This window comes from Loxodonta africana, chromosome 7, assembly GCF_030014295.1.
Source record: "Loxodonta africana isolate mLoxAfr1 chromosome 7, mLoxAfr1.hap2, whole genome shotgun sequence".
In the NCBI taxonomy this organism is placed as follows: domain Eukaryota; kingdom Metazoa; phylum Chordata; class Mammalia; order Proboscidea; family Elephantidae; genus Loxodonta; species Loxodonta africana.
Window position 1 is genome coordinate 2131257 of NC_087348.1, and position 12514 is coordinate 2143770.

The window sequence follows — 12514 nt, forward strand, 5'->3', positions numbered from 1 at the left end:
CCCCCTCCCCCAGCCTCTTTCCCAGCCTGGGTGTCCGCCCTCTCCTGGCAAAGCCACATATTTGTTCACGAAGGGGACCACTTCCACTGCTACCCACGTCCCGGGACTGCTGGAACAAAGCACACAAACCGGGGGGGCTTATACTCTCTCTTTCTCCCTAGGTTCGGGAGGCTAGGAGTTGGAATTCAGGGTGTCAGCAGGACCCTGCGCTCCTGGGGAAGCTCCTTCCTTGCCTTTTCCAGCTTCTGGCAGCTCCAGGCTTCCCTTGGCTCATGGCTGCATCCCTCCTATCTCTGCCCCCATCTTCACATGGCAGCATTCCCTGTGCGTGTGCCTCTGTCTCTTCTCCTCCTTAATAAAGACATCGCTCCTATGACATTAGGACCTATCCTACCCCAGTGTAACCTTACGTGAACTGCCAACATCTTCCAGGAAGCCCTGGTGGCATAGTGGTTAATGGCTATGGCTGCTAACCAAAAGGTCGGCAGTTCAAATCCATCAGGTGCTCCTTAGAAGCTCTGCAGGGCAGCTCTACTCTGTCCTGTAGGGTTGTTATGAGTTGGAATGGACTTGATGGCAACTGGTTTCGGAACATCTTCTAAGGCTTTATTCCACACTAAGCCACATTTACAGGTACAAGAGTTAGGACTTCGAAATGTCTTTTGGGGGGACAAATTCAACCCAGAGAGGCTCAGGGTGGGGTGCTTTCAATCACACAGACCTGGGCTGGATCTGGGCCCTGCTGGTTGGCCTGCCTCATGGAGGAGCCCCCTGGGGCAAGACCCCAACATCCCGCCCCTTTCTAGAATACTCTGGTTCTTTATAGGCTTGCAATGGGTTTTCAGGCAGGTGCGCATAAGCCAGATAGGAAGCACCATGCCTTTTACCTTTGTCGTTATTAAATCCCTCACCTTCGTGCCATTGTGCCATTGTGCCATTGTGCCATTGTGCCATTGTGCCATTGTGGAGGACTCCTTAGGGAGCCAGCATACCGCTATGCCTGCTTTTGTTGTCAGGTGCAAATGAAAGTGAAAACACAGGGCCGGGGTGACTGTAACGGAGTTTTACAGAGCAGTTCCGAATCAGGTGCAACAACCAGTGGGGATAAATCAGAAAGAGGGGCCCTCCCTGTCACCCAGACCCCTGCAGCTCCCGACTGCCCTCTCTCCTCTCTGCCAGCCCCGCTTCGGCTGCCTGGGCAGCAGGACCCCAGTGGTCGCAGGGGCTGGTCTTTGGGCATTTCTGCCCAGCACCTGCTCCTCGGACCCCAGGGCTAACCCTTCTCAGCCCCAGGGCCTCACCCCACCACTCAGGACCTCAGGGAGACCTCGCTTCTGGCAGAAATCTGGGGAGGGGAGGGGGCCCCTGCTCCAGCCACACTGCCCTCCTCCCCCTGGGCAGGCAGCGTGCTGGCCTCAGGGCCCTTGCACATGCTGCTCAGGTGCCACGAAATGCTCTCTTCTCAGTGTCTGTTAGAACTCCACACCTGCCGCATCCCGTCACCCTCTCAGGCTTTACTTCCTTTTTATCTTTGTGCAGCCCGCGTCTCTGCTTGCACCTGATATCCTTCATTTACATGTGTGGATCTGGCTTGTCTGACCCCTGCAAACCCAGCTTCCCGCAGGCCTGGATGTTATCTGCCTAGTTCTTTGTGCATTGCTGTTTTCCAAACACCAAAACCCCTCTAAGCACATAGCGACTCCCAGTAAGTATTTGCAGAATGAGTGAATGAACATGGGCAGGCCGGGAAGGCAGGCTCCTGGGGACCCTCTCCTGCCCCTGAGGCACAGAGAAGCCTGTCCTGGTTCCGGGTACCCCAGAGCTTCTGAGCTGGCCTCCTTGATACCCTGCTTCCCACTTCGGCCTGAAGGCACTTTCCAAGATGCTAGCAGATCCTGCCCCTCCTGTGAAAGCCCTTCAGGGCTCCCTGCTCTCTGGAAAACACCCTGGCTCACCAGCCTGACCAGCTCAGCAGGGAAGCTACCGCGCAGAAGGCCTCCAGCCCAGCCCCTCCCTCTTTTTCTGCCCTGGGTTGGGGGGTTCCCCAGCACCAGCCCTGAGCAGGTGCACAGATACACAGGTGCCTGGTAGGGCCCCAAGTAGGTGGCCAGATCTAGCAAATAAAAATGGATGTGAAAATTAAAAAATATATTCCAAATACCCATAGGATATCCTTCAACCAATTCGTTATGTATCCGAAATTCCTATTTAACTGGGCATCCTGGATGGCTGGCAGCCTTGGCCCTGTAAAGCTGGGCTGTTGACCTCAGGTAACAGGCAGGTGGTCGAGGCAGTGGGTTTCTTGTCTGATGGAGGATGAGGGGGTGGGTGGGGATAGAGAAGGGCCCCCACTGGCTCGCACCACCTCAGAGCCACCATGGTCTCTCTGGTTATGGGGCAACCCCAGTAAGTGGGTGGAGAGCCAGGGAAGTGACAGGCAGTGTGAGGGGTCTGCACCACCCATGAGACCCCACTCTGCCTCCTCCTTCATCAAGAACCACAGCACCCAGCTCAGACCTCTCCTCTTCCTTCCTCTTCGAGGGGACCCATCAGCCACACAGCCCTGAACCCATCTTCAGCTACACTGAGGACATCCTGCCTTCAGATCAGAATGGCCAAGAACAGAGTCATTGCTTTATAAAAAGCAACGGAATGCCCCCTGAGCCCCAGGCGGGAGCCCCACGCTCTCTGACCCCTCCCCCTCCTCCACCCTGCTGCTCCCTTGCCAACCTCATGAGGCCCTGGCACAGCCAGCGGTGTACAGCCCTCCTCTCCAGCTGCACATCTCCACACTTCCATCTCCTTTGCGGCCACCACCCTCTAACCTGTGAGCTGGTGGCCTTGTCCTGGACGCCCTCTTCCTCCCCCAGCGGACAGGCTGTCCCCTAGGGTCCCACCTAACCTCTCTCCAGTGCCCAGCCTCATTCAGTGCCTCCCTCCTCTGTAAGTGGGGTCAAGGTGTCCCTGTGTTCGGCACCCTAATGCCACAGGAATAACAGGCCTCCAGTGTCCTGTCTCTCGCAGACCTGCTCATCTAACACCAAAAACCCACTGCTCATCTAGGGCCCCCAGAAAGCCCCTTCACCTTGCTTCTCCACCACCCCCCTGCCCCTCAGGCTTCCTCTGTCCCCAGCACCAGGTCTCGCCTCCTGCTCTGACCCCATCAGAGCCCCCAATGATCCCCTTGGAGTCCCTCCTCCTACAACTCCCCTGACCCCCCACTTCCCTGGCCTCCGGGGCTCTGGGGTGCAGAGGGAAACAAGTCAGTCTGACCGGAAGACAGGGGGCTGAGCAGTGGCCCAAAGATGGCAGGCCGAGACGTCTAGGAGGGGGGGACCTGCAGACGAGGACCACGTCCTTGGTCTGGACAGGTCTGAGCTCAGTTGCCCATTCCTGTAGCCCCTGTTCCGAGATAGCTGCCATGGAAGATAAGGGCAGAGCAGGCTGAGGCCCAGACTGGGCCCTAACGAAGAGAGGGTCCCTCTGGGTGAGAGCCGTGCCCAGGCTGGAGCAGTGCAGCCTGGAAAGGGGTCAGCAGCTAGTGGCTGGGGAGCCCTTGGAATGGGGAAGGGGTGGGGGGGCGGAAGACTGATGGGGGGATGATGAGAGCTGGCGGGGGGGTGGGGAACAGGGAAAGGAAAAATGGCCAAGGCTAGGGCCTACGGGGGACGGTCAGCCTCGAACCCTCGACAAGCTCTCTCCGCCCCACGTCCCCATATCCCCTCCTTCAGCAGCTGGAAGAGCATGGCCATGCGTTGGGGCAGCCCCTGGGCATAGGCAACCAGGGGTGTTCGGGGGTCTGCGGGGTGCGGGGTGGGGCCTGTGAGCCGCGGATGGGTAGGGGGGAATTGGAGAAACGGCGAGATGTGACGGGGTACAGATCAGTGGCCCAGAGGAGTGCAGACACCTGCGAGGGTGTGGACTGGGTGTGCGCTGTGGGCGAAGCTCCCGCGCGGGGATGGGCGTGGCTGGTCGGGTGGGCGTGACTGCTGCGGGGTGGGCGTGGCTAGTGCCGCTGGGCGTGGCTGGTGGGTGGGCGTGACTGCTGCGTGGATGTGCGTGGCTGGTGCGGGGCGTGGGCGGGACCGTGTGGGACGAGCCTTGCAGATGAAGCCAGCTGGGCGGGACCTGCGTGGGTGGACGGGCTTCGGGGATGGGCGTGGTTAGTGCGGGGGTGGGCGTGACGGTGGGTGGGCGTCACTGCTACGGGGACGGGCGTAGCTAGTGCGGGGTGGGCGTGACTGCTGCGGAGATGGGCGTAGCTAGTGCGGGTGGGCGTGACTGCTTGGTGGATGGGCGTGGCTAGTGCGGGGTGGGCGTAGCTAGTGCGGGTGGGCGTGACTGCTGCGGGGATGGGCGTGGCTAGTGCGGGGGTGGGCGTGACGGTGGGTGGGCGTGACTGCTGCGGGGACGGGCGTGGCTAGTGCGGGGTGGGCGTGACTGCCGCGGGGTGGGCGTGGCCAGTGCGGAGTGGGCGTGGCTGGTGCAGGGCGTGGCGGGACCGTGTGGGGCCAGCCCTGCGGGTGAGGCCCGCTGGGCGGGATCTGCGTGGGTGGACGGGCTGCGGGCGGGGCCGAGCCTGCGGCAGTGCGTGGGCGTGGTCAGGCCGTGCGGAGAGGCCCGCAGTGCGGGGCCTGCGGGGCGCGGGCGGCGGTGCAGGGCGTGCGGGCGTGCGGGCGCGCGGGCGTGCGGGCGCGGCCTCCGGGAGCGAGGGGGCGCTGTGCCAGCGGGCCGGCCTGGCGCCGCTCCTTCCGCCCGCCGGACCGGAAGCGCCGCCATGGCGCGGAACGTGCTGTGAGTAGGGCCCCCGCCCGGCCGCCCGGCCGCCCGGCCCGCCCCGCCCTGCCGCGGGCGCCCCCGCAGTGGCACAAGCACGCGCACCCGGGGCGCCCCGACGCGGCAGACCCCCCCGCGGGCACCCTGGGGGACCCCGGCCCTGGCGTGGGCGCCGCCGGCCCCGCCGTGAGGCCGGGGCGAGAGAGACGGTCCCCGGCCCCCGAGCTGCGGAGCACGCCGGGCCGCGAGGGCACAGGCCAAGGGCTGTGGGGGCCCCGGGCACGTGGGGAGGTGGGGCCCAGGCGAAGGCTCGAAGCCTTCCGAGGGGAGGAGGCAACCTGAGCGAGTGGGGGGCAGGAAGGGCGCTGCGGGGCGGCGGGGGTCCCGCCCGCCTGGGGGGGCGCAGGAAGAGGCCTGGGCTGGGCAGCGACCACAGCGTTTAACCTGCAGCAGCGCCTCTCAACCCACGATTCTGTCCCCAGGGGACTCGTGGCGATGTTTGCAGACACCGGGGTGCGGGAGCCACTAAGCCCCCCGCGTGAACAGGAGGCCCCTTCCTGTAAAGAGGCCGCCTGATGTCAGCAGTCCCGCCAAGGTGGAGAGGCCTGCTTACAGGAAGCGGGGCCAGACTCCCCTGGAGGAGAAGGGAGTGGGGAAACACTGGTTTCTAGGAGGGTCTAAGACTGTTGATCCCAGCTCAGCCCTGGGCCCCCGTCCCTCCCCACATGGCCGTACCAGGAGGGTCCCAGAGAACAAGAGTCGTGAGGTCAGGGCCCTGTCTCCTTCACGTCTGCCCTGGAATTTAAACGGGGGACTCTTAGTGTTTCTGGGTGATGAGTGACAGTAAAGGAGGGAAAGCAGGTCAGCTGCTGGGTCGGTTTGGGGGTCTGGTGGTGAGTGTGTTTGGATGTGCTGCGTGGATGCATCCGTGGGGAGGCATCCAGTGGGTGGTTAGAATGTGGGGTGTCGGCAGTGCAGACTCGGGGGCCCCTGCACAGAGCTGGGGGGCGGGGGCAGGGAGAGGGCTGCCAGGGCAGGTGGAGGTGTACAGACCACAGGGCCTCCCTCAGCAAACTTTCCTGCTGGGGGCTAGGTGGGGGCTGGAGCTTAACTGGGATCAAGACAGGCTCTGCCTTGAGGACTGAAACTTGGAGCTGTGGCTGCCTCAGTGAGTCGCAGAGAGCAGGGCCGGGGCGGGTGGCTGTGGGAGGTGGGAGAGGAAGCAGGGCGGAGGTGCAGCCAGGACCCCCCCCCCCCCCCGTGCACCAGAGCAGCTTTGGAGGGGGCTGATGGGACTTGCTCAGGGGTGGAATGCGGGTGGGGTGGGGGTGAGTCACTGGTGGGGCCCGGGGAGCTAGGGCCACGGGCAGGGAGCCAGGTTCTGTTAGGAAGGAGGAAAAGTGAAGGGTTCCACTCGAGATAAGTTTGAGGTGCTCATGAAATACCCAGGGCACAGTGGAGGCCAAGGGGATGGTGAAACCTCGGGCAAGGTGGTCGGTGGGTCCGTGGGGACAGGGTGAGGTGGGCTGAGGCTCCCCTAAGGAGAGGGAGAGGGGCTGGCCCCATCAGGTGGAACAGTGTGTTCCAGACCCAGGAGCGGAGGCCGCAGGAGGAGGGTCAGCAGTGTGGGTCAGTTCAGAGCTAGGATTGAGGCCCCGGGGTCAGCGTGGGTGTGAGGACATGGAAAGGATGGACCCGACTCCAGCCCCTCCTGGCCGGTCATGCTGCAGACCCATCAAACTGCGTCTTCCTCCTCAGCGCCTTTAGACCCCTAGGCAAATGTGCCTCTCGGGCCCCAAATGCAGGGTCCAAAGACATGGGGGCTTCCCCACCCATGTCCACAGTTGCCAAGTGTCCCCAGCTCCCTCCGCCCACTGCAGTGCCACAGTTGGTCACCAGGGGGAAGGCATGAGCCCCTGATGGCCACCTTCCCTTGGGCCTGAACCACTGCTGCCCTCCCCCCCGCCCCCGCCGGTAAAACAAGTCAGGCCTGCTCCTCTGGATACTCCATCCTTAGAACTGGGTGCCCACCCACAGAGGGGCCAGCAAGGCCTGTGCCCAGCAGGGGCCCTACAGGTTGGGGGGCCGGTCTTTTAGGTCTTCACACGCACTACTCTCCACAGGTACCCGCTGTACCAGCTGGGCGGTCCCCAGCTCCGCGTGTTCCGTACTAACTTCTTCATCCAGCTGGTGCGGCCCGGCACGGCACAGCCGGAAGACACCGTGCAGTTCCGGATCCCCCTGGAGTAAGCTGTGGTGGGGGTGGGGGGGTGACATTGCATAACCCGGCTCACAGGGTGGGTTCCCACTATGGGAGCTGCCAGGCTGCCTGCTCAGCAGAAGCTGATGGGGTGCGGCCTTGTAGCGCCTTGGGGGCACCTGACATGCAGCCCTGCTCTCCCTCTACCTGGGGGCTCCCACTGAATGACTGAGGCAGCAGATTACTCTCTCCTAGAGTGTTCGGCCGATTCTCCTGCTGCTTCCTGGCCAGGCTTCTGGAGGCTGGGGGAGCGTGCTTCCATGTGCAACACAGGAGCCCCTCCAACATGTCAGGCTCCGTCTGTGTCCACAGCTGCTGAGCTCCGTACAGTCCATTGGGGCCAGCACTGTGTGGCCGCGGGGGAACGCCGCCATCCCCCTGTGACCAGACTTTGGGGGCTGAGTATTTGCCTACAGTTGGAGGGTCGGTGTCCCTTGGCCTTCAAGGGCAAGGGCAGATGAGGCCTGGGGCCCAAGGCTTCATGACTATGCAGACCCTATGGGGAGGAACGTGGGCTTGCCTATCTGTCCTGGTGCCCTGCCTGGCACTGGCTCTCAGGAGGTGGTTGGAGGCAATGAGGTGGACAATAGCCATGCCCTGGTGCCCCGCTTGGTCACCAAGGTGCCCATGTGGTTGGAAGGGAGGTACTCCTGGCCCAGCCTAGCCTCACTCCATGTGTGGGTGGAGTGCCCTGCCATGCGGCCCTGAGCCTCCCACCCTTCACCCTCAGCAGCCTGGGTCAGACTTCTCTCTCCTTATCTCCAGGATGACCAGGGTGGACCTCAGGAACTACCTAGAGAGTATCTACCAGGTGCCGGTGGCGGCCGTGCGGACACGGGTGCAGCACGGTGAGCGTGGTCAGGGGCAGCTTGGCTCTAACGCTGTCCTGCTCTCTGCACGGCCCCTGCAGTGGGCGCAGGAGGAAACTGAGGCACAGGGATGGAGGTCACCTGCCCAGGGCCACATTGACGTGGTGGCAGAGCCAGCCCTGGAACTCAGGCAGACTATCCCCACAGTTTGCTCTGAGCCAATCCCCTGTGGCACTCCAGCCCCACTCATCCCCCATAGCCCACCAGCTCCCCAGGACACCCCTCAGCCTCCAGTCCTGGCAGCCTGTTAGCTCCTCTGCCTCAGAGATGGGGCCCCACGGGGGTGGCTGAGGCTCCTCAGCAAAGTCTCTTTCCTCTCCTGTCCACGTCCTTTGCTGCTGAGCTGTGACCCTGTCCTCAGAGCGAGGCCCAAGGACATAGCCCACAGACCCACGCCAGTGGCCTCGCTGACCCTGGCCCGGCACTGGGGTCACCATCCTGATGTACTTGGGGCTCCTGCAGTTTGGAGGGAGAGCATGGCGACTTGTCCAGGGAAGCGCCCCCAAGAACGTAACTCAGACTTTACGGCAGTCCTTGTCCGAGCCCAGTGGGCTGCCGTTTGCGGGACATTTAATTTACTAATGGCTTTTTCTAGAAAGGGGGCTCTCAGTCTCATTGTGTTCAGAGCAGAGAACCATTTTTTCTCTCCCCCCACCCCCATGTCCAGGTTCCAACAGGAAGCGGGATCACAGACACGTGAGGGTGAAGAAGCCAGATTACAAGGTCGCCTACGTGCAGTTGGTGAGTACTGCCGAGTGCTCGAGGCCTCAGGCGGGTGGGCGGGGCAGGGGCCTTGAGAGCCAGGCCTGAGCTCAGGCCTGTGTGGGGCTGGGAGGCCCGTGTGGGGCTGGGAGGCCCGTGTGGGGCTGGGAGGCCCGTGTGGGGCTGGGAGGCCCGTGTGGGGCTGGGAGGCCCGTGGACACAGCCCTCAGGAGCCACAGGCAGAGTAGCCCCAGCCCTGGGGTGTGGGCTCCACCACACAGGAGGCCCCCCATTCAGTGCTGTCTTTGGGGGCTCCAGGCAAGGGGACAGTGCGATGCTGCTGGGAGCGAAGGGTGTAGGCAGGGGGCTCGGGCTTAGAGCTCAGCCAAACCTGGCCTGTCCTGAGGTCGGAGCCCACCCCCCAGTGGACCCTGGACCCTCAGTCGGTGTGGGCCCAGCACCTCCCACTGGGTGGACCCTGGATCCTCATCCAGGCATGAGCTTGGTCACCTTCGCCTGGTGGTCCAGGTGTGTCCATACTCTGGGCGCCCTGTCTGTGAGCACATCGCAGGGGCGTGGGCACTGCTCTCTGGAGTGGCCTGGCCCAGCTCCAGGGAAAAGGCCTAACGTACCCCACGGAGGCCTTTGTCAAAGCCCAGAGTGGCCATGGGCAAGACTGGGATCGCCAAGCCCGTGCCTAGGTTCTGTGCTTTGAGTCCAAGGGAGATTGAGACACTTGACACTCTTCTTGACCCTTTTTAAAAGTGTTAAAGACTAGGATACTGGACGCACAGCCCTGGAAGAAGACCCTTGCCTTGGGGCCCCCCATTTTGCATAGAAGACCCTTGCCTCGGGTTCCCCCGAGTGTGCACATCCCCGGAGGGGAGCTCTGTGAGAGCTGCCGGTCCTGACCACTAGATGGCAGTAGCGCTATTGGGACGACATCCTGACAGCCAACTGGCTGATTCTAGGGTGAGAAGGCCGTTTTTGGAAAGACTGGTGGAAATGGCTGCTTTTCTGAAAAGTAGTACATTTGTTGTTCTAAACAGGGCCCCCCCCCCCATTATTTGGCCTGATATTTGCTGTACGTAAAACTAGCCAATCCGAGCAACGCGCACGGCCATTGGCCTTATAAAGGCCTGTGTGTCCTGGCGTGAAATCGGCCACCATCTGTCCCCGGCGTGGCATGCGGGTTGACGTCCATGTGCCGGCATCCACCACCAGCCACTTCAGGAGGCGGGCTACAGTTACAAGTGGCTTTTGAGTCATCTGAGCCCCTGCATTTTTCTCGGGGCCCCACCTCGGCCGTGAAAGCTGACCTGAGCAGGCCCAGACCGGGTGTCTGCAGCTGCCGCCGTGAAATCAGGGCCGCGAGAGACACGGCGCAGCAACTGGGCGCAGCGGTGTCCTGTGCCGGCCTCGCAGTTCCAGAATTAACATTTGTGACGTGCCCCCGCCTCCCCCCCCCCCTTTGAATTGCCCTGGAGCTGCCGGGACATTCAGTCCTGTCCCCACGTGGTCCCTGTCCCACTTCAAAGGGGACCTGGGGCTCAGAGGCCCCTCTCGGCCGCCCATCCATGAAGCTCTTCCTCCCAGGGTTGGTCCTGGGCCCCCGACTGGGCTTCTAATAACAGAGCAAATTGTAACACACACATGGGGACCATCAGAAGCACAAATTAAATTATCAGATTTATTTTGAGTTGGCTGCTGTGGAGAGGCGCGCTCCCGCGCCCTGGGAGTCACACAGTTTTCCTCTGACAGCCTGATAAACATCTCTTTGGCCTGAGTCCCCTGCACTCTCCAAAGCACCACCACTACCCAAATAACAAAGGACCTTTGACCCGTGGCAGTGGGCTGCCTGCAGCAGCCAGGTTGACACAGAACCACGTTTAACGATGACGGGGCAGACAAGGGCAAGTCCGAGAACGGGCTGCCCGTGGGCAGGTGGCGGCAGCCAGGCCCGGGTACAGACAAAAGCCGGAAAGGCCAACGCGGGCAAGTTGGGAGCCAGGATTGTTTTTTACTTTTTATGGGGATGTTTTTCCCCTTTCCTGTTGTGTTCCACCGACCAGCCTGCTCCCCTCCTTGAAGGGTGAGGCTGGCATCTTTTCTAAGGTCCAAGGTTACTTGAGATAGAAAGGGGACATCGTGTGAGCCCCTGGTTGCCTGTCACTTGGGCACCTACAAGTGGTTTTTGTGTGCAGTGAGAAGCCAGGGCTTCTCCCGAGGGCCCCTCCATATTCCCCCGAAGTCATAAATTGCCGTCTTCACATTCATACTTCAGAATGGCATCTGGGCTTCCCCAGCCTCAGCCAGCTAACAGAGTCACCTCACTATTCAACACAGATCCCCCTTCAGGGCAGCACACTTGCATGGCAAATACTGCCCTTTGGTATCTTAAGAAAGAAGGGAAGTCCCTGCGCCGTGTAAACCGATCCTGTGCCGCCAGCTACCGCATGCACGGGCCTCGTGCTTCTTTGTGAGCGGAACGTACAAACCACCAGCCTGGCCCAGGGTGTTGCACGTCAGACTTGGCCGCCTGCCCACAGCCACACTGCCCCACAGACGGGGGTCTCCAAGACCACGCGATCCTGATCTGACTCATTAAAACTTCCCAGACCTGGATGGCCTCTCTGGTCCTCCCTGTGCAGGAGCAGTGGGGACAGAGGGGCCGAGCCCGGCTCCTCTCTCTGCCATTTCCTCTCCGCTCTGAATCTCCTGAGCAGCTGACTGATATTTCCAGATGGAAGGGCAGCTTGTGTCCATAGGGCCCCTCTCAGGCCGGCATCTTGACCCCTTGGGGTCAGGTCGGCACCAGGCCAGCCCGGGCACGTTCTGAACGATTAGTGGGGGACACAGGGCCAGTTAACATGCAGAGCCATCCAGTCTCACAGTCTGCTGCCGTGGGCACTTTTCTGTCCGTTAGGTGCGTTTTCCTGAGGGCCTTAGCTTGGGGCGGGGGACCTCTATGGTGGTGAAGGTCTCTGGGTACAGTGGTCTGCCCGTGATGGTGGCTTTGATGAGGCCACACCGGTGTCGAGGGTCTGAGAGGGGAAGGCACTGCTGAGGAGGAGTAGTTTCCGGCCACCAGGCAGGTATGGCCAGGGACCCTGGCCTGCTGGCCAGGCTGTATCTGGCCTGCCTGGCAGCAGAGATTTCATCACAGGTCGACTGAACAGGGCTCGGTGAGGAGGTGCTGTCTGTCTGTCTGCCTGCCCTTGTCAGAGAGGGTACGGAGGGTTGCTCTTCCCCCACAGGGCATTTCTGAAAGGGTCGGGGAGCAGGGGTATGGGCAGCTGTCCTCGTGGTGGCCCGCAGCGACCCCTGGCCGTCACCCATTGCTTGTCTCATTGCCTGTCTTTGTAGGCCCACGGACAGACCTTCACGTTCCCCAACCTGTTTCCCGAGAAGGAGCAGGGCCCCGAGGGCAGTGCTGACGCCCACCTCCAGGACCACTTTATGGAGGAGCAGCGGCAGCGGCAGCGGCGGAGCAGTGACCCCCGGCATGGCGGTGTCCCTGCCTGGTTCAGCCTGTGACGGGGCCCCTGACGGGCCCAGCAAATGGGCAGCTATGCAGAGCCAGCCCTGTGGCCCCAATAAAAGTCCTGCTGTACACAAACAAGCCAGAGCTCCGTCTCCTTCTGTTCCTGGGCACACCAGTCTGCGGCCTGGCTGCCACTTCCCCCATAGCAGGCCTGAGGCTGTGTCTGTGCACCCCGCCCAGGAGGCCCTGCTGGCTTTCCTCTCGGGTGAACCCTGCTGGGCCCCTGGCTGCTTCACACAGCACAGGGTGGTAGGGTGGGCCATCCATCTGATCAGTACAGCCACATAACTCTTGGGGTATAAGAGGGCTCAGAGGGCTGGATGAGCCTCAAGGTGAAGCCGGAACCCGTGAGAGGGCCCGGGC

General features: G+C 62.1%; 2 protein-coding genes across 3 annotated transcripts; one reads left to right on the forward strand and one right to left on the reverse strand.

The window, feature by feature from the left end:
* Positions 1-3659: 3659 nt before the first annotated feature.
* Positions 3660-4779, reverse strand: LOC135231772 (uncharacterized). Its single transcript, XM_064288939.1, has 4 exons — positions 4401-4779; positions 4218-4344; positions 3908-4128; positions 3660-3820 (listed from the first exon to the last, which is right to left on the reverse strand). The coding sequence occupies exons 1-4, from the start codon at positions 4777-4779 to the stop codon at positions 3660-3662; spliced, it is 888 nt and encodes a 295-aa protein (XP_064145009.1).
* MRPL23 (mitochondrial ribosomal protein L23) lies at positions 4705-12246 on the forward strand. 2 transcript variants are annotated; one of them, XM_064287572.1, is made up of 5 exons: positions 4705-4794; positions 6900-7022; positions 7802-7884; positions 8573-8646; positions 11974-12246. In XM_064287572.1, exons 1-5 carry the CDS (start codon positions 4778-4780, stop codon positions 12142-12144), a joined length of 468 nt encoding a protein of 155 aa, XP_064143642.1. In that variant the 5' UTR covers positions 4705-4777; the 3' UTR covers positions 12145-12246. The 2 variants fall into 2 exon arrangements, with proteins under 2 accessions (XP_064143642.1, XP_064143643.1); XM_064287573.1 differs by lacking the exon at positions 4705-4794 and adding an exon at positions 5156-5944 and having other exon boundaries at positions 11974-12245.
* The last annotated feature ends 268 nt before the right edge of the window (positions 12247-12514 follow it).